This window comes from Ictidomys tridecemlineatus, chromosome 4 (assembly GCF_052094955.1).
Source record: "Ictidomys tridecemlineatus isolate mIctTri1 chromosome 4, mIctTri1.hap1, whole genome shotgun sequence".
Taxonomy (NCBI): Eukaryota; Metazoa; Chordata; class Mammalia; order Rodentia; family Sciuridae; genus Ictidomys; species Ictidomys tridecemlineatus.
Genome location: NC_135480.1, coordinates 43,350,455 through 43,375,327, shown reverse-complemented (window position 1 = coordinate 43,375,327; position 24,873 = coordinate 43,350,455). Strand labels below are relative to the sequence as shown.

General features: G+C 40.6%; 2 protein-coding genes across 3 annotated transcripts in view; one reads left to right on the top strand and one right to left on the bottom strand.

The window, feature by feature from the left end:
- Zdhhc13 (zDHHC palmitoyltransferase 13) overlaps nucleotides 1–2,307 on the top strand; it is a 47,067-nt gene extending 44,760 nt beyond the window's left edge. The window contains exon 16 of one of the 2 annotated variants that reach the window (XR_013437713.1): nucleotides 1,719–1,859. Coding sequence is in view for 1 of the 2 variants with exons in the window: in XM_078046357.1 (XP_077902483.1) it covers nucleotides 1,719–1,857 (139 nt within the window). In the remaining variant the exon portion in view is untranslated. Of the gene's footprint in view, nucleotides 1–1,718 lie in introns of both variants that reach the window. The other variant, XM_078046357.1, reaches the window with a different exon arrangement.
- Nucleotides 2,308–6,032: 3,725 nt separating this feature from the next.
- Nucleotides 6,033–24,647, bottom strand: Csrp3 (cysteine and glycine rich protein 3). Its single transcript, XM_005335945.5, has 6 exons — nucleotides 24,556–24,647; nucleotides 15,463–15,602; nucleotides 11,244–11,412; nucleotides 9,259–9,391; nucleotides 7,764–7,857; nucleotides 6,033–6,369 (listed from the first exon to the last, which is right to left on the bottom strand). The coding sequence occupies exons 2-6, from the start codon at nucleotides 15,572–15,574 to the stop codon at nucleotides 6,293–6,295; spliced, it is 585 nt and encodes a 194-aa protein (XP_005336002.1). The 5' UTR covers nucleotides 15,575–15,602; nucleotides 24,556–24,647; the 3' UTR covers nucleotides 6,033–6,292.
- Between the last annotated feature and the right edge of the window lie 226 nt (nucleotides 24,648–24,873).

The following is a 24,873-nucleotide window of genomic DNA, read 5'->3' as shown; positions in this document are numbered from 1 at the left end:
GTGTTTATAGGAAGGCTGTCATCTTGTGATACGAAAGATCAGGCTTTGAAGCTTATCTTCCTACCACCTACATCATCAGGGTCTTGGAGGCTCAGAGTGCTGCAGAGATGACCCAGAGCCCTCAAGGGATTTGAGCACTCACTGCATATCTCATGAGCAGTCTATTTTAAAGCCTACTCTTGGTACAAGATGAAACTGTTAGGTTGTTAGACAAGGAAATCAGAGACTGGGATGTGACTACAATGTGTATTTAGGGAGGAGAGAAGTTGACTTAATTGGGAAGACATGGCTACAGCAATGATAAATGGAGAACTATGCAAATCTTGTGATTATTTCAGTCCAGCAGTGATAATAAAGTCACAGTGATTTAACCAGAGGAATAAATATTTACTCCACTAAAGTATAGAAACCTTATAATAGAGGTGGAATTTTAAGCTGAACCTTGAGAGATCTGAAGCAAGGTGTGATGGGAATGGGAGGAAGGTTATTCCAAGTCCTGTAGAAGAATCTAGAAGGAGAGAGGGAGATGAGAGCTGGTGCACTTTTGCTGAATAATGGCAGCATAAACTCGAACATTCCTTGAGAACTAAGGTAAAACCTTGCAATAGCTTTGAATCTTACTTCCAAATCCTGCCCATATGAAACATTCTGCTTTCTTACCCTCCTCTAAGTTACTTATACTTACAAACTAGGTCATGAGCCAGATCCTGTACTTCTCAGACATGTCTCCCTACTGCCACTTAATCAATCCCATGTAGTCTTTCTAGGAAGCTACTTTTAGAGTAATGTTGGTCTTTTTACTCACAGCAGCACAGTCATGATTGTGCATACATGAGGATTGAGTTAGGCACTGAAAAGATTGGGCATATGCTTTAAAATAAGCATTTCTTATACTGGAATAAGGCAGTAGTAATCATAAATAAGGCAGCAAATCAGGAATTTATGGGAAAAAATGGGATGCTGAGATAGTTGTAGTCAGTAAAGCTCTAGTGGGAATGTGAGCCTTGAATGGGTCCTTGAGAGCTGGTAAGACTTAAAAGGATGGAGGTATTACCTGAGATAAATTGGGGGAATGTGATTTCCAGGCCAACACAGTTATAATCATGGGAAAATCGAGCCAGGTAGGACTGGGAGGTCTATGGAGACGAGCTGGGCAGTTAAAACTTGAGTTCATTGTATAAGGCCTTGAATACAAAGTTGAGGATTTTGGATTTGAGCCTCTGGGCAAATGTGTATCTTGAAAGGGTTGTAATTGAGAAGTTAGTTCAGGGGTTTTGGAGGACTAGAAGTCTCTATTATGTAAAATGAACTGGAAGGAACTGAGAAAGACATCATTAGAGCTGTGAGAAGGCTTAGGGGAGAAAAACCCATCTTGTTGATTATAGTTCTTCTGACCTATAGGCCTTTGAGATACTCAAAAGTCTGAATTAGGGCAGTGGGAATTGAAAGATACTTTATGATGACAGTGACCAATACAGTGAGGAGGAACCCAAAATGAAACAATGAAGAAAAATACAGTTGAATTGCTGGACAGAATCAGGGAGTTTCAAAGTAGGGATTCAGGTGCAGAAATGGAACTAGGTTTCAGTTTTAAGGTTTTGTAAGTCCAAGAACAGTCTGATTACCTTTGATTCTCAGTGAATGTATGCTTTGAATGAATGTTTTTCAAGAACTACACAGGAAGTATAGTGAGATGTGTTCTCTTCTCTTATTGGCAGCCTTGGATTCACACAGAACCTGGCAGATTTCTTTCAGTGTGGCTGCTTTGGCTTGGTGAAGCCCTGCGTAGTAGATTGGACATCCCAGTACACCATGGTCTTTCACCCAGCTAAAGAGAAAGTTCTTCGCTCCGTTTGAAGAAAAGCAACTCAAAACTCGGACTCAGATTTGTTTCTGTTTACGTCAGTGCCCTGTGGTCTGAAAGTGAAGTGGAATTTAGAATTCACCTAAGCCCAAGGAAAATAACAAGTAGTTTTAAAGCCATTTGGCAAAACAGTTCCCAATAAATGCATATAGTCTTTCAAACTTAGAAAAATGGACTGTTCCAGAACAATTTTGGAAGACATCTTTAAAAAACATATTTTTCACAAGAAAATTAAAGTTAACTTTTTTGGAGATAATATTCACTAATTATGGATAAAATAGAGTATTTTCAGATACTATATTGGCTGTTTCAAAATAGTACTATTCTTTAAACTTGTAATTTTTGATAAGTTATTGTCTTTGTTCTATCTATTAATGTGTAAAGAATATTTAAATATACCTGTTTTGCTTTCATGTATAATAAATTTTTTTTTTGTAATTTGAGACATAGTTTCTGACACTAAACACTTTCAGAATCTTAAGTTGAGAAAAGATGTTTATATGATATAAAGAAAGTAATTCACAGTCCCAGGAATGAGATTACTGTTAACACCAATAAGCAAGAATTAATTGAGTTTCCCATCTGATTTAGAAAATCAAATATAGGAAATCTTAAAGATATTACTGCTTTTACTAGCTACCATCAAAATATTAGACTAGTGTGATTGTTACTACTATTTTTTCTTTGTTCTGGAGGAAATGCTGGTTCAACTTCAATTCTTGGTATAGTATATGCTCCCCTGGGCATAGCACTTTCTTGCTATAAATCCTTTCATATGTTCCCATTGCTCTTGGTAAAAGTTAAATTCTCATCATGACCAGCAAGGCCCCAAGTGATACAACCATGTTTTGTTTAACTAGTATTACTCTGCACCACATTTTGTACCTTAATCCCTTTGAACTTTCAGTTCTTCAAGAATCCATTCACCTGTCTTCTACAGAATCTTTGCAGAAACTAAGCCAAAAGAAATTTGTGTCTTTTCCAAGGTCCCATAGATACTTAGTGGGATTGCCACTCTACAGTACCAGTCACCTAGAATATGGCCCATAGCATTCATTCAATAAATATTTGAATTAATTTGTTGAATGAAATAAAGGTTTTTTTGTTTTTTTTAAGGAACACATGGTATAATCAAAATTGTATTTTAAGAATCTGATTCTCATCTGATGGATGGAAGGATTTTTCTCAGGGTTTATTCTCTTCTTAAGTATTTTCAAGTTGTGGTCTATTGACCATTTAGATCAGAATCACAGGGACTAGGTGGGAATCCAGATCTTACTTTTTTAAAACTTCAAATTCCCCACCTCAGACCTTCTAAATTAATTCAAAACACTATGTATATTCCACTGCTTCTAACTGATATCTGCCAGAAAAGATGGATTTAATTTTTGGTTATTCTACAAATATTTATTGAGCACATGGTAAGTCTTTCAGGCCATTAAACACTTATTCGGGTATATTAATCATGGAGCTTGCAGTCTAGAGGGAAAACTAAAATAAATGAAAGCTATAGTATAAGGTAGAAAATATTAAAAGCCATTAAGAGGGTGCAAATAAAATATTGTTGGAATTTAGAGGTTTAGAAGAGCCTCAGTAGATGTAATCAAGAAAGTGTTTGTGAAAGATTTTTAAAAGGAAAGGATGGTGGACTGGGGATATAGCTCAGTAGTAGAGTGCTCTCCTAGCACACTCAAGACTGGATTTAATCCCGCCACCACACATGCACACACATACACACCTGTTTAGAACAAGATAGCCCCTAAATCAGTGGAAATTGGAATAATTTGGTTGTGGCACATTGGATATTTTAGATGTATATTAATCAAGTATTAATTATTATTAATAAGTATCCCCTCAGGATGGGGATATAGCTCAGTGGCAGAGTTGTTGCCTAGCATGTTTGAGGCCCTGAGTTTAATCCTCAACACCAAAAAAACCCCAAAATCAAAAAACTCCCCTTAATGACTAAACATTCTCTATCTCAGTGGCTACACACAAAAGAAAGCTATTTTTTTTTCTTTGTGTCACAGTCTATTTAGCTGTTAGCAGGTGTCCTTCCATGCAGAGACCCAAGCTTCTTCCCAGCTACTGGCTCCACCATTTCCTAGGGCCTCAGGGTCTACTGAATCCTCTCTTGAGACTAATAGAGAGAATGTAGACTTCCAGAGATTTTGGCCAAACCTAGTTGCATGGCTGAGACTAAGAAAAGTAATAGATCAGTGTGTTCAGGAAAAATTCTAATATTATTGGTCACAGGTTTTTCCTTGCTATTGTTTACTTTTGAAGTTTCTTCATTGTAGTATATAATCTTTTCTTTAAAATTTTGGCAGAATTTGTGTTTAGTCTGGCTTATGTTCTCCCACTTCATTCACTCAACAAATGTTTATTAAGTGCCCACTATTTGTTGAGCATTGTGAATGCACCTCTGTCACATTCTAGTAAGGAGACAGATGGAATTAAAAATTCAGTGCCGTGAGACAGGCTGTTATATACCAGCTGTGGAAGTACACAGTGAACTCTTTCTCAGGTACTACAGAAATGATTTGGTGAAAGAGATGATATTTGATCTGTAACCTGCTTAACAGTAGTTTATCAAGCTAAGGAGTTGAGTTACATATGAAGATGAAGGAATTCATCTTTCAGGAATTCCAAGCCAAAAAAAAAAAACAACATTAGCAAAAGAATGATGTCATAAGGGTACTAGGAGTATTAAGAAAGCTTCAAGTCTTTTGAGTGTAGCTGGAGCTTATAGAGAAGAGATTTGTCTGAAACTAAGTTGAAGGGGTGAGGCTTAAGTAAATTTATGAAAGTCCTGGTACGTACTGTTACGGACTGAATTGGTGTCTCCACATAATACACAATGTGAAGTCCTAACTATCCCCCACCCCGCACACACACACACACACACACACACATACCTCAGAATGTGACTATTTGAAGGTAGGGCCTTTAAAGAGGCAATTAAAGTTAAAGGAGGTTATGGAAGGGCCTTAATCCAAAATGACTATTGTCCTTATTAAAAGAGGAATTTAGTACACAGACGCACAAAGGGAAGACCATGTGAACAAAGAAGACGGACATCTATCTAAGCTACCCAATATGAGGTTCTTTGTTATATCACCCCTGACAAACTAATATACATACCAAAGAGTGGAAATTGAGAGGATGCATTCTAGAGGTAATTTGGAGTCAGAATCAAGGAGGCTTGGGGAGTGAAGCCAGGGGGGAGGGCAAAGTTAAGGATAACTGAAAGTTTTAGCTTCTCGTGTGTCTTACCCCCTCAGCAAGCTGGAAATCCCTAGCATAGAACCAAGGTAGTATATGGCTTTTAAAATCCACACAGGGCATTGTCCAAGATACCACATAAGCAAAACTGAATAAATGCTTATTTTGAAAACAGGCTTTCTTGGCATTTGGAGCATAGAAAAACCCATGGTTTAGCCTAGATTTTTTTTTCTTTGTGGTTCTAGGGATCCAACCCATGGTCTTGTGCATGCTAGGCAAGTGCTTTACCACTGAACTACACCCCCAGCCTATAAATGAATTTTTATTTACTCCAAATAATTCAGAATTACATGGAAGCAGGAGAAATAGTGTGACTATTAAAAGAAGGGGCCCAAGAGATACAAATGCTGGAGCTGCTGAAATTCGCTGAAGAGGCAGAGATAGACATCTCTAATTGGCTGTGCTTCATTTGTGAGGCTGGCAATTTGATGAAGGAGAAGTTTTAAGAAAATTGCTAAACCCCAGGGAATTGTCCTAGAATAAAAGAAAATCATCTTCATGTTGTTTATAATACAGAAGCAAATGCCATGCTTTGTTGTCACTTTTTAGTTTTCACAAGTGTGTAATATTGCAAAGCCCAGGATAGGACAAAAGGATCAACTCTTCAGCAATTTCATTAGTTTTGATTTTCCTTTTAGAATATGTTATCCTGTTCTCTATTTCCTCCCCAACCACCTATTTCTTCTTCACTAGCAGTAACTAGAAAACACTCAGCTGACAAGTTCTGGAAGACTGTCTTCCTTGGCCCTTTGTTTCTTCTTTCTCAGTCTTTTCCCAGTTGACATCCAGATTCATTTGCTGCAGCTAGTTTTTTGAACTAGCTCTTAGCTCTGTCCTTTTGAAAATTCCCCTCTATCCAAATAAATAAATAAATCCAAAGACATACAAGGTACCACTAAAATGTTTATTTATTGTATTTTCCCCATCCCAAGAATCGTAAATAATAAAGCATTTATTGCAAATTAAATTTTACATAATTTTTTTCCAGAGGTCCTTTCTCACTTTGGGTAAAGCCTATGTTTATTTCAGAAGAGACACACTGTCCAGCTTCAAATGAGGCTGTCCAGGAAAAGCTTTCTAACCCTGCAGAATTGCTTGGCAATGCTTTCTGCCGATGAAAGATCTGAGAAAGAGTGCATCTTTTCATTCTTTCTTTTCCACTTGTTGTGTAAGGCCTCCAAACCCAATGCCTGTGGGGCCAAAATTTTTGGCATAGCAAACTGTGAATGAGAAAGGGATGAGGGAAGAGAGTGCATTAGTTACCAACATTATTCGAGGTCCTGCTGTCTGGGCAGTGTTTTTACTTGAGACAACCTTTTGATAAATTTGTGCATGAGTTAACTTGTAAATACACTACACTTTTATCTGCTAATAAAAAAACTTGTTAGACCTTTTTGCACATTGTATTCATGGATATATTCTTATTGGAATTGGCATAATCTGTCTCTGATTGCCTGCCCAGCCTTGAGCCCTGTCACTTCCTGCCTCTGCCTTCTTCCCTAAACTCCAGGTGCATAGCACTACTTGCAATCCCTGGGTTATACCATGATGTCCAGGCTTAAGTCTCAATACTCCCTGTTTCTGGAATGCCCCTTCCCAAACCCACATTCACCCTTCAGGCCCCAGAGAAACATGTCTTTCAAGAAGTCTTTCCCATTACCCTAAACTGATTGCTTTTCTCTATATAGGCTACTACACTATGAAGATTTTAGGGGGCTATGGCCTATAAATGTTGAAGACCCTCTGTCTCCTACAACCCAGAAAAGCAACTACCTATAGTTCCCAACCTGTCTCATTGTGGGAAAAGCTTGGGTAACCTAAGGTCTTGGATAACAATGCCCCCTTGACCCCCTACCCATCAATCCTCCCACTCCCAAAACATGTGGAGATTATTAAGACATTGTTAAGTGATGATGTACCACTGAGCAACACAAGAGACCTTGGAGAGGCTCTGAGGTTGAAAACACATTGTCCTGGCCCTAGGGCATCTCCTTATAGTGTCAGGAAGGGCTGAGCCTCTCTATCCCCTACAGAAGACCAAAGGTTGTGGAGGAAGCTAAAGGCAGAGCTGCAAGGACCAGGAGGAAAGCCAGTTCTATCCCTGTAATCACTAAGTGACATGCAGCATCAGAAATGTCAGAAGGGAGGTGGGAGAGAGGAAGAAAAAGGACAGAAGGTAATGATGGAAGAAAGGAAGGAGGGAGGCTTATAGGAAGGAGAGAGATGTCTTGATAAATTCAAGTGAGACCAGACTGAGTTTCTTCTTCCCCAGTCACCCCTATGTGCCACTCAGGTAGACAGTATTTTTAGAAGAGATTGAAACTGTCCAGGCCTGAGGCCTCTTCCAAGTCCAGACAAAGGACACAGTTTCCTCCTCTTTCTCTCTCCTCACAGGTACCAGCTGTCCTGAATCACTGAGCATCTACAAGCCAGTGCTTCAATGGAGAGGACCAGAGATGAATACATTTTACTCTCCATTCTGAAAGCCCAAAACCTGACAAACCTGAGCTTCTCTGCTCCTGACAGACACAGGCAGGCCTCTACTCATGAGCACAGTTCCCTCCCAAGGGCCCTTAGGAAGACAAGTCTAAAGTAAGTCTCCAGGACCACTCACCTTTGCAATAAAGTTCCCCGTCTTTGTCAGTGACATTTGTAGACTCTAGACTCTTCCCACAGATGGCACAGCGGAAACAGGTCTTGTGCCAAGGCTGAGGGGCACAGAAGAGTTGCATATGAGGAAAGTGAGAAATGCAGTTTATTCCATTTTGAGTCCCCTGGTCAGCAACATACAGAGGAATGCCCTTTCCCCTCCTGAATGAAGCCCCAGAATAATCTTTCCAGAGGTTTGAAAAAAATTAGATGCAATGGCCATAGCTAGCAGTTCTCAGAATCCTGTAAATGGATTTATCATGAGGATTTGCATGTATTCCTTAAGAATAGAGTGTTGTTCTAGGGTAAAAAAAAAAAATCCAGGGAACAAACTGGACAAGAAAGGACTCAGGCTTGGGGCAGTAGGTAATGTTTATATTTAATATAAAATTAGAGAAGAAAATGGGTGAAGAAATTGGCAATTATCCAGGCCATTCAATCCTTTTCCTTTTGTTTGTTTGTTTTGTTTTGTTGCAGATGGACAGAATATTTTATTTATTTATTTATATGCGGTGCTGAAGATCGAACCCAGTGTCTCACGCTTGTTAGGCAAGTGCTCTACAACTGAGCCACAACCCCAGCCCTCATTCAACCTTTTTTTTTTTTTTTTAGTTTTAGGTAGACACAATATCCTTATTTTCTTTTATGTGGTGCTAAGTATCGAACCCAGTGCCTCACGCATGCCAGGTGAGTGTGCTACTATTTGAGCCACATCCCGAGCCCTCTGCCTTTTTTTTTTAACTCTATAAATCTGATGGCAGAGAGCAGCAGTCTGTACATTGCTTGTCTACCAGGTATCACCCATTGGTCCTCATATGTCTCTGTAAAGGGCTGGTCTTTTTGTGGAGACAGCCCCTATGTTTGAAGCCAGATTCTCTCCATATCCCTTCTTCTCTGCATTTAGTATTAACAGGATTTTTTTCTTAGGTCTGCCTCCTTTGGTGAATAACTTGGATTTGGGCCTGAAACTAGAGCTTATAGAACAGTGTGCATTACTGTCTTGTATATTTAATGACTTTCCTGAGAGCCAGGACATTAGTAAGTGAGGATGCTTTTCACCAATGTGAGGCAGTGGTTGTGTGATGGCAGCAGCAGGTTGAGTTACATGGTGATTACAGGTTCTCAGGGCTCACAACTTTCTGGAAGGATTGTGAACACTGATGGGCAGGGGCTTGTGTGCCTTTGTATTCCCCAGATCTTTTAACTGGGTGCCTTCTCCTTAGTAGGGTAATTCTTGTCGTAGCAAACTGCACCAGTTCTAGCTTTCCAAGGCAACTGTCAGGTGACAGTCATAGCCCCATACAGTGGGCAAGGATGTGTAGCATCTAAAGAGGTTGTGGGATCTAAGGAATGAAGAGTCTGGCCCCCACCTTCCCAAAGTTCCCACTCTGTCTCTCATTCCCCACAACTGATCTGATGGAGATGAACAAAACCCATGTGCCTCACACAGAAGGCCTTACCTTGCCACCTCCCATGACCTTCTCAGCAGCATAGACTGACTTTCCACAGCGAGGGCACTTCTCGGACTCCCCAAACTTTGCAGTGAACTTGGAAGGATTGCTGGTGGTAGCTGAGCGTGCTGGCTTTGGGGATCTAGTAGAAATAACAAATGAATGAAATATAAACATCCCTTGGCACACAGCATATGCCATGTGATCTTGAGTGAATTGCCTCCTCTCTGAGCCTCTGTCTCCTCATCTGGAAAGTGGCACCTTACTCATAGAGTTGTTACGAGAGTTAAATGACCTGTAAAAGGACTGATAACAGTACCTACCTGGAGTGTATGGACTAATAAATGTTAGCTATACTGGGTTTAAATCCATCCTTTCTGTTGTAAAGCACTTAGCAAGTGTTCCGTGTATGTTTGTGTATGCTATTAAAATTGTTGTTATTATTACTGTGATTATGTGTAACAGATTATTAACTGTGCTTGTTTAAGTTTTTCTGTACATTCTAGAAATCCACCAATCTCCTCTCTACCCGAGCTGTGACAATTCTAGGTCAAGGACTCAGGTGTAGCTCAGTGGCAGAGTGCTTGCCTGGTATGCACAAAGCCTTGGGTCAATCCTCAGCATCGCAAAAGAAAAGGAGAAAGAGAAAGTCAAATGGGGTCTTGACTGTTGGTGCTGATTCATACAAACACATTCCATGGACTGTTGAGTCATTCCTTATTACCATTCAAGCTGTAGGCCTGCATCCAAAGGGTACCTGTCCCCATGAGGACAATGTCCAAATTAGAGGCACAATAATAGCCCCTTGTGTTTTGCTTCTGTTTTTGTTGTTGTTGTAGTAATTGTTGTTGTTATTGTTTTAATATTTTAGTGTTCCCTTGTATATTATGTCACTTGAGCCTCACCACAGCCCTCTAAAAAGATAAAGCTATCTGCAGGAGAGCAAGGATCAGAGGGAAACTTCCCAACTGGTGGGGCTGGGATGACCCCTGGTCTTTAGATTCTTGTCATTCTTTGGGCAGCATTGCAAGAAAGCCCTAATGTCAAAAAGTGAGCTGTAGATAACCCATGGCAGAGAATGCCCTTAGTTTCATCTTCTTTAAGAACAATCTCTAGCTGGGATAGAGTAATAACGTTAGAATGAGTAATCACACATTCCCACACTTTTCCTGGCTCTATGGGTGGTTACTTTCTTCTAAAGGGACCAACCACTCCTCAGATGGCTTACCTGCTTTCTGGGTGAGCCTTCCAGAGAACATTTCCTCTTTGGATGTTCTGGGTCTTTTGGGACCACCCACCACCCCACACTACCACCACAGAACTGAGCAGGGACACCAGCTGACTGGAGAGCAACAGTTCTGGGCCAGGGGATCAGTGTGATCATTAAGAACGTAGACCCAGAGGAGTAGACTCGTAGATGAAGATGGCCCTTGTTAGACTGACTTGGGAGAAAATCAGGCAGTATATGGACAATCAGCAGCCAGGCAGACCCACAAACAGTTGTAATAGGTTATTTATTTCTGAAAGGCTCATCCCATCTCTGTTGACCCCTCCTCCTACGGTTGACATTAGTCATCTTACACCCAAAGGAAAGAAATCTTTTTAGTGACAAGCACACAGAGAATGGCCATTGGCTTCCTTGCCATATTTATGTGATTTACACAGAAACTCTCAAAGGGGAAGAAAAGAGACTCCATGCAGTTTTTCAAAGGTCAAACAATCGAACATCTGTACATTCTGGTTTTTCTCTTGACATGCAAACCAAGAGCCATGGTGTAAAACTAATTGCCCTTTCGAAAGGCAGATAATTTAAAGAAAGTCTTTGGAGAGATGACACATTGTTAGAACTTGGTCAGACTGAGTATTCCTATTGTTGGCAAGTCAACAATAGAGTCCATTCTCCCACGTCCAGAAAACGTTGCCATGGGAACAGAATGAACTGTCCTGGTAATTGGAGTCTCTAAGGGGCGGGAGGAAACTGGGCAGTAACTCACTGTTGGAACTGCAGGCCGAGGTGCTCGCCCGTGTCAGTGCTGAGACAGCCGGCGCCTTGTCCATAACCGATTCCTTTGGGGCCATACCTGCGCCCATAGCAGACCTTACAATAGATCTCCGACTCATGAGCTGCTACTGTGGTGCTGTCCAGAGCCTTCCTGCAGGCCACTGCCAAAGAAAGGGAGGATCAGAGAAGGATCTAGAGTTGAGATCCTTCTCTCCTTTCCTGTACCCACAGTCCAAGAACACAACTTTGATTCCTGACCAGAGCATCTGTCCTAAACTGTAGACTTCAAGAGGGTCCCAGTTTCACAGATGAGGAAATTATTGGTACACAGAAAAGGGAAGTGACATGTGCTTAATCTACTAGGTAGAAATAGGCAGAGGCTAGCAGTGAAGGCAGATGTGTGGTCTTAAACCGGCTAAGAAAATGTCCCAGGACAAGAAATCATGTTAGATGATACCAAGAAGTGAGTGAGCTTGTGGGGATGGGAGAAGTTTGGGGCAGAAGAAGAACTTATTTTTCCCTAATCATGTAGGAATCAGGACTGAGCAGTTTCTGTACTTACCCTGGCCTATGAAAGGTACTGTGAGATTCAAGGAGATAGTCAACATTGAGATCACTTTAGGTCCAATTCTAGAAGCCGGGGAGGGGCAGAAAGAACAGATCTGGTCCACAGACTCCTTAGTTTTACATTGGCTCAAGTCTACTGGTCACTATATATTACCTCCTATGAAGTGTCCCCAAATTACAAGGCCACCAGTCCCCTTTTTATCCAAGGAGAAGATTTATAGATCTTTTTTTAAACAAATCTGAAGGCAAAAACTTCTAAAGATTTGAATTAAAATGTCAAATATCTTATTTAATTTACATTGTTCATCAATAATACATTGATTTGGAAATGTTACTTTTTTTCTCGTCTCACACAAATTCAGGAAATAGTTGCATCCAGTTCTTTCTCTGCATCCTACTTACAGCCAGAGTCACTTTGGGGGCAGCTGCCCTAGTGTCCCTGAGCAGCTCCCCTTCACTTCTGTCTGCTTCCTTTGCAAGGCAGTCCTATTTTGTACCTAACTAGGAGCTGTCACCTGGAAATTGTATCTTACAAAGGCCTATTAGCATAACATTCTGGCAATTTTAAAATAAATGAAGGATTTCTCAGCTTAACAATTTTATGTATTGCTCTGCAACAATGATCCTTAAAGTACTTATAATAAGAAGGTTATATCCCCAGTAACGATAAAACGTGCATTAAATTTGTTTTTTTTTAACCTTTTTCCATTGAGTAATATCTGTAATAAATCCAGTAGGAATGAGGTTATTTCAGGCTAACAGGCCTTCCTCAAATGCCATTTTGTTGTTTAAAAAAGATAAAGTAATTGAATGCAGACATAGAAGAAGTGAGATAGGATTGGCCGGGAGTTGATTGAGGGTCTAGGAAGACAGGCAGTTGATGGGAGGGAGTTCATCCAACTAGTCTGTCAATATTGTGTAGGTTAAATTTTCTCAGTTAAAATAAAAAGGTTTTAAATATATAAGGCTTTGAATATAAGGCAAATCTTTTTATAAAGAATAATTTTGCGGGGAGAAAATGCTGTATATTGGGGCATAGAAGACCTGTCTCTGCCTTTCTTGCTGTCAGTTACCACCCTCCATGGCAAAAACTGCTCACATGTTTGCTGAAATTCTAGCTACTGAGGTCTTGGAGGGCAAAGCTGTTTTACCTTAATATCTCCAGAACATGGCTGAGGGCTTGGGCCAGAGTTAATCCTGTGTATGTATTTTGAATGAATGAATGAATGAATGCATGTGTCAGTGAAGATCAGCCACTTATCTACAACTATACAAGAGTAAATTGCAGAACCATAGCTGACCTCAAATTCTTTGATTCCTAGTGCTGTGCTTTTTCCCAGTCTATACCCTATGTGACCTGGCCACTTCTGTAGTGGCTTCTTAGTATCCAACTAGCTTTTGTACACAGATAGAGGAGAGCTGTACTGTCCAGTACCATAGCCACATGGTATGCTGTAAGCAAAAGATGCATACCTGATTTCAAACACTTGGTACAAATACAGAAAGAATGTAAAACACCCCATTAATAACTCATATGATTAGAATTATAGTATTTTCAATATATTAGATGAAATGAAATGTTTCAAAATTAATTTTACCTTTTTTGTATACTTTCAAAATAATGGTTATTAGAACATTTATATATTAGTTACAGTATATCTCTTTTGGACAGCACTGGTATAGAAGATTAGTCTGGAAACTAATTATGAAGATTTATCTAGAAGTCAGGAGAACACTGGCCAAGGTGCAAGATAAAGTAGACTCTGCCTCTTTCAATTCTATTTTCAGCAACTGGAGGTTTGCCTGTGGACAGGTAAGTCTTATGAAGATAGAAAAGTATGTCCCTCTCTGGAGTCCTTCTGTTCACCACTACTGAAACTTACACTTCTCAGACCCCCATTCCCCCTATTAATTCCAAAGAAGCCACAAAGGGTTAAAAAGGGATGTACAGCAAATGCTCAAGTCCATCCTTCCATGGCTCTATTTAACAGGGTACCTTCCTGCTACCTGGTTAAGATAAGATACCCCTACCACAGATAGCTTCCCAATTATTTCCTATTCTCACCCAGATATAATGAAAGGTTGGAAAACTTATATTTCCAGATCAAGAACCCCAGTTTCCTGTTCATAATAAACTATGCAGTAGAGATGAACAACCTCCTCTAGACGGGGGAAATGCAGGCTCACAATGGTGAAATGACTTGCCCAAGTAATACATAATGAAGCCCAGGCTCAAACATATATAAGTATTTCTTAAATATCTATATACATCTTTATATAGATAGATAGATACACACACACACACACACACACACACACACACACACACACACTCACATTCCTTTCTTACTCCAATTCAGTGTTCTTTCTAAAATTTCTCACTTCCACTCTTTTTAATAACAATAGCCATTTTTAAGCAGAGGGTTCTGGAATGAACTCTCTTGATAATGAATGGATCCTGGATAATTGTAATAATAATAATGAATAATAATGATGAATCTGAGGAATGTGTAAGATGAATTAAAAATAATTAACCATCATTAAAACCCAAAGTATCAATCAGTAATTCCTCCAACCCAAACACTCAGAGAAGTGCTTCCCCTTTTGCTTCCATGGTAATTATATTTGCTGTGGGAGCTAAGTGATCATAAAACTCCTATATCTGATAAAATGTTACTATTTCTAGCAATTTGAGATTGGAGTATCTCCCCCCTAACAGATGCTACCCAGCCCTTGAAGTTCTGTTTCAAACTGTATGGACAATTTGCAGCCACTGGGCTGAGGTATGGGGGTGAGATGGGGATGGGGGATGATGTAGGGAGGGAATCTGCCAAATATGTAGCAAAGCCACCTCTTAAGCCAGACCTACAGGAGGAAAGCAGAGAAGATAAGTGGCCATTTCAAAGCCTTGGTTGTTTTCTCACAGAACAGGACTACCTACTAGGAAACTGTAGAATGCAATGGTGTCAGAGAGCACTGGCTCTGTGGCAAATGTGTGTGACCAAATATGTGTTACAGATGGGAAATGACTTGTCCAAAGTCACAAGAGTCTGGCCGTGGACCTCAGGGGCTCGAAGCTACCCCTGGTTTTGACATTGTGTATCTATGCCGGATTCCCTTCATGAAGTCACTGGTTCCCAGGCCCTGAATTTACAGAAATAGCATGTGTTGCCTCCTACCTTACATAGGTTCTTTCTTAGGAAAAACTAGTCACAGTTGGCTTCAGTGACAGCTGGCTGGAGGTGGTGGGGGTGTGGGGGGAGGGGAGCAGGGGTAACAAAACAGAAAGCCAAATCCACCCTGGCTTTAGATAAGTGCTGGCTTCCTATCTCTGCCAAGTCACATTTTGTAAATGCCACCACTGGGTCAAGGGTTTTGCCACAGAGAGCAGAGGCAGGCCAGCTTGTCCTGACTGTGAGCTGCAGGAAAACGACCTCTGAGTTGGGAGCGTGGTTGGAGAGAGGGTGCTGGGTACTCAGGAGAGCACTGTTCCTTCTAGGTGGGACCCATAGGTTATATTCCTCACATGTTCCTGGGCCAGACTCCTACATACTGACATCAACCTACAGTACCAGTGGTTTAGGGAGAACTTTGAAATGCCCTCTGGATGTGGAAGGCCCTCTCAAGGTATCCACCCAACTCACTGCAGTGGAAACAGGTCTTATGGAAACTCCTTCCATTGCACTGGATTTCTTCCGCATGGTAGACAGTCTTTTCACAGGCTCCGCATTTTGCTCCTCCACCCCAGTTTGGCATCTTGAAGACTCTCTGATCAAGGACAAGTCTAAAGAGGTTATAAAACAAATACTATTAATTTAGGAGGCCCCCAAAGTGAATCAATCCCAGGTAATGCAGTGATCTGAGAACCAGGATCCAGCCCCATTTGTTTGGTGGTTCATTCATTCATTAAGCAAATAGCTAGTATGTGCGAGTCTTTGAATAAGCTCAGATACCCAGGAGGCTTTGAGTGGTCATTTTATCACTTTGGGACTCAGTTTCCTCTTCTTTTAAATTTCAATAGCATCTTTCCCTATTTGTCTCACAGTGTTCCTAGAAGGGATGGATGCTAATTTTGATTATATAAAATATGTACTAATGTAAATACTATTTTCCATATAAAATGTTTTTTTTTAAAGTTATTCCATCAAGAAAGAGAGTTACCTATGAAAATAGTATTATTTTCTTGTCTAGCTCAGCTCTTCCCCTGTCAAGCTCCCCATATTGGGGATTAAACCCAGGAACACTCTACCACTGAGCTATATCCCCAGTCCTTTTTAAAATTATTTTTAAAAAATTTTGAGACAGTCTCTCACTAACTTGTCCAGGCTGGCCTCAACTGCCAATCCTCCTGCTTCAGTTTCCCAAGGGACTAGGATTATAGGCATGCACCATCACACTGAGTTTAGCTCAGGGTTCCTTTAATTACCCCGAATCTTGCTAAAATGCAGATTGTAATTTGGTGAGTCTAGTAACAGGCAAAATTGATGCTGCTAATAGTGAACTACCCTTTGGATAACCAGGCCTTACTTAGCTTATTTTGCTGATAAAAATACATGTTTTATTCAGATTTATTCCATATATTACATATACACTATATTTATTCCATACACACACAAACACACATCCCTTTTTAAGAATATCATTTCCCAGACAAGGAAATGATGTCAGTGGTCTGGAATCTACCTTATGTTTTCAGGTCCCCTTAACTAGCTGTGTGTATATGGAAGAACTATAAAGCTTCTCTTTACCTCCTCCTACCTGCATAGTAAAGATAGCCATGCTTTTCCCTGCTGCTTCAGTGTTGTTTTAAGGAACAAATGACACCATACACGAGAAGGGATGTGACAGAGTTCATAGCACTTGACAGGAGCCTGACAACGATACTGACTTGCCCCCTGCACCCTTGAAGCTCATTATGTTGCGAGAAGCTGCTTATAGGCATAGCCAAGGCTGTCCTTGTCTTCTCTCCAGAGGATTATGTTTATGAGACATTAACCAAAGAAGAGGATTTTAAAAAATAATTTTCATATATCATATGAAAAAAAAACTTGTATGACTCCAAGTTTTCAGTTCTCCAAAAGCAGAACTGAAATAAGCTGTCAATATTTAATGAAATTTCTGAAATCCTGCCAGTCACCCAGAGGGCTGAATTTTTACTGGGATCCTTTGGTTTCTAAGAAGGCAGGTGTGTCATCTTGTCATTGTCACTAAGCACTATCAGGTCATTCCAAGTGGCTTCTCTGACCTTCACTTTCCCTTCTGGGAATCCAGTCACCTTCTTATAATAGTTGGCGATTAATGCTAAGCCCTCCTGGGTCAACTGCTTGGGATTGTATCTCACAGTCTCCCAACAAAGACAGTTTTTGCTAAGAAACAGAAAGTAAATAGAAAACAGACTACTGAACCTGACACTAGGACTGAAGGGAATTTTCCTGTCTAAATATCCTTCTGAAGAGCTTTTCCTGCTCAGAATAACTGAGGTAAGCTGGGAACATCCTATCTTTCCTCTGATACAAGCAAGATCTTCTGTTTAGTTAGTAAAATTTTAGAAAATAATGTTAAAAACAGGAAATGGGGGCTGGGGTTGTAGCTCAGTGGTAGAGTTCTTGCCTAGAACAGGTGAGGCCCTGGGTTCAATCCTTAGCGCCACATAAAAACAAGTAAATGACAACAAATAAATAAAATAAAGGTTAAATTCTTAAAAAATAAAAACAGGAAATGTGGTATTCCTATTTCTTTACAGCAGTTTGTTTAATATAAGAGAAAGAGTAATGGATTTTGAATGGAAAAGCTTGGAATCGAGCCTATAGTGCTTCCCTCCCTCCCTCCCTTCTCCATACATTTGCTACCTGCCTATCATGTGTCAAGCATTGTACTAGGTCTTGAGTAGCAGATCAAGGCGGTGAAGAACTTGTAAAAATGAGTATTTTACCAGGCATACTAGCACATGCCTGTAAACCCAGCTACTCAGGAGACTGAGGCCGGAGGATCACAATTTCAAGACTTTCTTGGCAACTTAGTGAGACCCTGACTCAAAATAAGTCTTTAAAAAGGGCTGAGTATATCTCAGTGGTAGAGCACTTGTTTTGTATGTGCAATAACCTGGCTTTAATTCCCAGTATAGAGAGGAAGGAAGGGAGGAAAGGATGGAGGAAGGAGGGAGGGAAGGAGGAACAAGAAGTAATTTGTGTCCTTTGGCATTGAGAAGCTCATGTTCTAGTGACAAACATAGGCAGGAGCCATTTTACTCTGGACCAGAGAAGAGTCTTTTGAGATCATAGAGGAGATTACATTTAATTAGGGGTTTGAAGGTTGAATAGGAATTCAGCAGATAGAGAAAGGGGGAAGGAAATTTCAGGGAAAGAAAAAAATCTTGATATATTTAAAAGAGCCTAAATAGTTTACTTTAGATTCCATTTTAACCATGGACTTTCAGAGTTGGAATAGATTTTTAAGATTGTCTCATCTCCTCATTTTTTAATTAATTTTTTTATTTATATATGACAGCAGAATGCATTACAATTCTTATTACACATATAGAGCACAACTTTTCATATTTCTGGTTGTATGCAAAGTGCATTCACACCAATTCATGTCTTCATACATGTACTTTGGATAATAATGTCCATCACATTCCACCATCATTTCTAATCTCATGCCCCCTATAACCAAGGGTGTGACAAAAAAGTAAACATTTGGAGGTATTTTCTTAACTAATTTATTTTTTCCCAGATGCCTCCTCTCAAGAAAGATAATATATGTTCTAAAAAGAACAGAATCAAATAGAGGATAAAGTTAATATATGTCATCCAGGAACATGACAGTGACACTTATAAAATTAAGGATGTAGAAATTTTCAGTGAAAACAATTCTAGGTCAAATTTCTCATTCCATATCTTCAGAAATATCATTGGTATGTCCTACAAGTTAATGGGAGACATATTTGCCTTTTGGGATATATAATTTTTTCAGTAATTGCTTAGGCATACTTTTCAAAATGAGGGTAAGATTACAGATAATACCTTCTTCACAAGCTAATGTGTCTTTGCAAGCTTGTTTTTAAGTGATCATAAATATCTGACATACACACATCAGAACTGGAAACCCAAAATAGAAATCTGTGAGTATTCTATTAACAGATGCTATTAGCAGTTCCATTTCTAAAGATGGGAGCGAAGCAATGCAGGCTAAACACAGAAAATGTCACATTTCTTCTCCCAGTGTTCACAGGGCAAAAGTCAGAGGCTGTTTTAAAGAATCCTAAATCCAAAGATGTGGATTCTAACCATGACCTTATGACCTTTAACTTGAGTGGAAAATGTGGATAATATTATCTCTTGCACAGGATTGTTGTGAAGATCATGGAAAAGGATGAAATCAAAATCAGTATTGAGAAGCCAAAACAGCAAGGCACCATTACCCACTTTATTTCAGGTTATTCAAACAGCACCAATGTGCTAATTAAGTCCCAATGATTTGAAAGTACATTTAGGTCCTGGCTCACAAACATAACCTTTTCATCTTCCACATTGCTTTGGAATTCCTGTGTCTCAACACTCTCCTAGCCAGGCTTGGAATGTAAATGTATCCTGGCAAGGTACCAAGAGATGGGCCATTTGTTTACCAGTGTTGCCTGGAACTGATGAGGGTCATTGAAGGTGGGACACCAAATATAGGTTTGCCGTCACTCAGCCCCATTTGTCACCTGTGTCACAATCTCCATCACACCACCTGGCACTACCCTTGGGGCCCACCCTGAGATAGCTGTTTGGTCACAGACAAGCCATGGGTCAGAAATGAAATGAGGCAGTTGTATTTTTATGAGGATGACAAAGCAGGGTCCCTGTGTCAGCTTGGGACAGGCTGGAGTACAGTCTTGGATACCTAGGGCTCAGTGAGAGACAGCCTTGTGTAGACTTCTTAGCCGGTAATGAGGTGGAAGAGAGTGCCTGGAAATGTGCAGTAGTGGGGGTGAGGGACAGGCGTAGGCCAGAGTTCTGTGCCTTCTTGCTGCTTCAAAGCTGTATGATCTGGGAAAACCGTTCAACCTCTCTGAACTGGAACAGTAGTTCGAAGACAGGACAATAGTCCTTGCCATCACTATTATTTGGAGAATTGCTTCAGTTCTGTCAAATCACTTTGTAAACTGTATTATAAAATGTAAGGGCTAATGAGTTCTGCTACAATGTGAAATTGACATGTATTGATCTGAAAAAAAATATTTTATGCTAGGGTTTAAACTCAGGGGTATTTAACCCCTGAGCCACTCCTCAACCCCTTTTTAGTTTTTATTTTGAGACAGGGTCTTGCTAAATTGCTTAGGGCCTCATTAAGTTGCTGAGGATGGTTTTGAGCTTCAGATCCTCCTGCCGCAGTCTCCCAAGTCTCTGGGATCATAGGTATGCACCACTGTACTCATCTCCATCTGAATTTTTGAAAGAATAGCCAAACTTGAGCACATTCTTCCTAATCCAACTTCTTCCTTCCCTTCTCCAACTAGGAACTGAAAGATATCTTAAGTCAAAAGTGGAAATGGTACATAAAATGGCCACTTGGTGATTCAGTTTCTTCTTCTAAGGATTTATTGAAGAATTTTGGAGGGAACCTTAGACTAAGATTTTGAGCAGAGATCTCAAATGACAGTGCCACGATGTTTTCAGCTCAGGATTGGCTCTCTTGGTCACCCTATTGACTCTACACAGTGTGTTTTGTTTGTTTACACTGGCTGAGATAAAGATCTTGGATCATAGGAATGCATATCTGGAATTTAGGAGATACTCATATCATTACTAATGTGCTCACATTACTGAAGCTGACAGGTCTGGATCACAGCCCTTGGGCCAGACACTAAGCACATCTCATGAGCTGCCACGTATTATTGAAACATAGACTTCTCAGAGAAAATAAATGGGGTCTTAGGGAAATTAGATCACATGACTGGGATGTATTTCAAGACTAGATTGGAACTCAGATCTCTTGACTCCAAAGCTGTATTCCCACATTAACATTAGCTACTATTTGTTTACTACTCATAAGTTGCTTCACATATATTATCTTTGGTACTTAAAACAGCTCCACACAGCCAATTTTGTTATCCCCATTTTGCAACTGAACACTGAGCTGCAATTCAAACACCAGTTAGGCTGGTTCAGTATCCAACAAACTGGAGAGGGGAAAGAGCTGGCATCTCCATTAACCAAACTTCTAGTTGATTGGAATTGAGTCCTGACAAACCATCCTCTCACTATGGGACACAGCACTCATGGGAGAAGTAGCAGAGAGTTTGACTCAATAAAGGACTTTCTAAGAGTCAGTGCTATTCAAACATGGAAAGGGCTCCTTTGGGATTGGAGAGGTCTTTCTAGCTATTGATTTTCAGCTCTTTAGGTAATAGATGTCCAAGTGGCCGTGATGCCGTGAGGCCCTTTCAAAGGTTCTTGACAGCTCTGAGACAGATTTAAGGATCTGAACAGTGAATGAAGCCTTTCCCTGTAGAAATCCTGCCCAGTGGTGTCCCCTCTCAAACATTCCCTCTTAGTTCAGGTAACAAAGATGACATAGTGTCATGGTGGACCTTAGCAACTTACTCAAATTCTTGAGCCCTGTCCTCATGCACGTAAAGGCAGGATGAGGGAGCGTGTATGGGAAGACTGTTTTCAGGTTGAATAAGATAACATTATCTAAGATGCTATATATAAATTCTTAATACCCAATAGGTATTTGATCATTTTAGTCACTTTCATTATTTCTACTGTTGATGGTGGTATTATTATTTGATCTCCAGCTTTCAAACCTATTTTAATAAAGCAAGCAAATCTCTCTCTGCTTTTTCTCCATGGCCCTTCTGGTGCAGATCATGAACCAACTATTTCTCAGCCCCCGGAGTGTGTCACACACATGTGGCCAGACCAGAAGTGAGGCAGTCCCCTCAGGGTAGAGCAGGTTGCCTGACACCATTGGCTATAAGTCAGACAAGGTCCTGAGTCTCTGCCCTAGACAGCCCCTGCCTCTTTGGCAGCTCTGGTTGAGCTCACCTTGCTGGTGATCTGCAATTTGAAGGGAAGCAATGTGCCTGTCCCACACAGTGGCCTTGTGGCCCAGGGGAAATACACTCATCTGCCCTGGAGTAGGACATTCAAGGTCAACGGCTTCCTCCTAAGCTGCTGAACCCAGATACATATACAAATTCTCCCAGCATTGGCCCTTTCACAAAGCCTAAGAAGCATGAATTGCATTATTTCCCAGCATGGAAATAACCCGAAACACAGGCTCTCACTCAGTTAAAATGCAGGCAAGGTAGTCACACCCTCAGACTAAGGTGGCAACACATGGTCATGTTACACCTTTTCTGAAATTACCTCCAAGTCATGACCCACTGTTACTGTCAGAAACTCCCTCTTTGTTCTAAGTTGACCTTGATGCTTTATTTTTAAAGATAACATTGTATCCTATTTTATATCCTGGCTCTGTTGCTTTGTGGACATGTGACCCTTATCCATTACTATGCTTTGAACTTTAGTTTCTTCCTTGAGAGGATGACATTTTCAGGACTTTGCATGATAGTTAAATAAGTTAATACTTGTTCTGAGACTTCCTAGTGCAATTAACCAAGCGCCAAAGTATGATTAGCCCTTGCCCAGGAAGACGTTGCTCATGGAGGCTCAGAAATAGCTTCCATCCTTCCTGACCCTTCAGAATATTGCTGTTTCCCTTTCTGCTTTCCTTCCCTGGGAAACATATCACATTTTTTTCACATTTGCAGGCATCACATCTCCCTCTGATTGTGAAGCCTAACAGACAAATCCTATTCTCAGATATCTGAGCAGCAAACTTGTAATTAGAAGGCTGTACGCCTAGTTGTGCTTCCTGTGTTATATCCCTAGACCTGTGTCCTTCCTCTTGTAAACAAATTAATCATCTTCCGATGCCTAATCAGTGTCTTACCCACTCTAACCCCTGGACTTTTATCTTCTCCCTTGTACTAAGCAGGAAACCCTCCACACCCCATCAGGCGTGGCCCTGGGCCGTTTCTAAAAGACCTTGGGTATTTGTATAATTTAATTAAATGTTCCAAAGTACTGTCTGTACTTTATCTCGTTCAATTCTGACAAATTCTGTAAAGATAGGTGGCCTTACCTTAATTTTACTGTTCAGACAATGGAAACCGAGAAGCTAAATGATATTCAGAGTTAGAATTCAAACTAACTCTTTGATGGTGCTCTTGTTCTCTTCCCTTCTCAAAGTTTCTAGGATTTCTGAATTTGTTTTCTACCTTTTTTGAGAGGATTTTCATTAATTGCCTGTTGAAGGCTGCTGATCACCAGCTCTCCTTCTTCCCCACCCTTTCTCTCACTCTGTGTCCTGCCTCCCCATCTCTGATGGATGGCTTGTACGTGGGGTTATAGAATATTTGTCCTTCCAGGCCCTGGGGAGCACTCACCAAACCCTGGGTCGCTGTACCTCCTGCCTAACAGCCAGGGCTTATTTCCATTGACCATAGATGACTAGGTTGTTCAGAAAGGAACCAAAGCCACATCAGAAAAATCTCCCACATTTTCTGGGTCATAAAGCATTTTCACATACATTGGATATACCCAATCCAAAAAGTAAGCTGAGGGTACCAGCTGTCTTCATTTCCCTTCCTTCTTGCTGTTCTTGCCTTCCTTCTGTGACTAGTGCTGCCTCTACCTGTCCCAACCTTGAAACAGGAGGTGGTTAAAACCTGCTCATTCAATTGCTTTCAGTTGCATTTAGACAAAGCTTTCTTGCTGGTCACAAATTCCTCCTTCTTGGAGGAGTCATTGCCCTGGCTCAGGGAAGGAGCAGAAATTAGAAGCAGCAGCTTTGATCTTTTGGCAGCATTTCCACTGAGGCCATTAGTTAAAACCACTTCTCAATCACAGCTATGCCTGTCACTCACATATTAAAAAGAAATTCTTGACAAAACCTAGAGGAAACACTGGGAATCACCCCTTGCCCCTAGCTGGGAATTATCATCTGATTAAATAAGAGCTTTTAATGGATTTTCAACTTGGCAGTTTCTTTTTTGGGATCAGTTTTGATTAATTTTAAATGATTAAAAGTAAGCTGAACATCCTTGAGATATAAAAGCTATTTTTAAGCTAACAAACCTGAAATCTCAGTCATTCACTCCCACCTTTTGAATAGCATAATTCAACGTACTTTGAGCATGGAAAATCTGTATTCAATGATGCTGCATCTATTAAAACTGCCTTGGAACTCTAGAGTACTTCATAGTTTAGAAAATGTCACCACATTTCTATGGATCTTTGAAGAAGAGGAAACCAAGACCAGGAGTGGGAACTTCCTTAGAGTTCATCCACTAGTTATGTGGTTAGTTTGGGACTAGAATGCAGATCTATTTTCTTCTGCTTCCTGCCACCCCAACTAAGACAATTGGAAAAATTCCTCCATGAAAGTGGTTTTAGAAAAAATAATTCCTTACTCATTTCTTTGTGTTAAACATTTCTTTGTCTTAAACACCCTTTGTGTTTTAGTGCATGTGTGGTAGTGCTGAGGATTCAACCCAGGGCCTTCTGCATGCTAGGCAAATGCTCTATCACTGAGGTATCTCTTCAGTGCCTGAACCGAATATTAATCTTGCTTCTTGAATTTTTAACAACTGTACAATCTGAATGTCCCTGTACACAATCAGAGTCCCAACCGCCACCCAGCCAGCCCACCCCCAGATCAAATGCCAGCTTCACTCCACTTACCTGCCCGTGTGGTCTCTGTCAGTTCAACTGAGTGAGGGGGGCTCTCGTCCTCTTTAAATACATGGAGGCTGTCACCAGCTTGGCCTGTGGAGGGAAGAGTAGGAGGGAGGCCGAGGGGAGAGGATGAATGAGACATGAGTAACACAACTGCTATCAGAGGCTGAAAATAGCCTGTGACCACAGCCCTGAGTTTTGTTCCCCTCACGCCAGCTGGGAGGCTCTTGGAGAACAATATCACTTGGGGTCTGTTTCAATTGTCAGTTGCCTATGGTACCAAGAGATCAATTTGTGGAATGTTTATCTTCTGATCAATTGGTT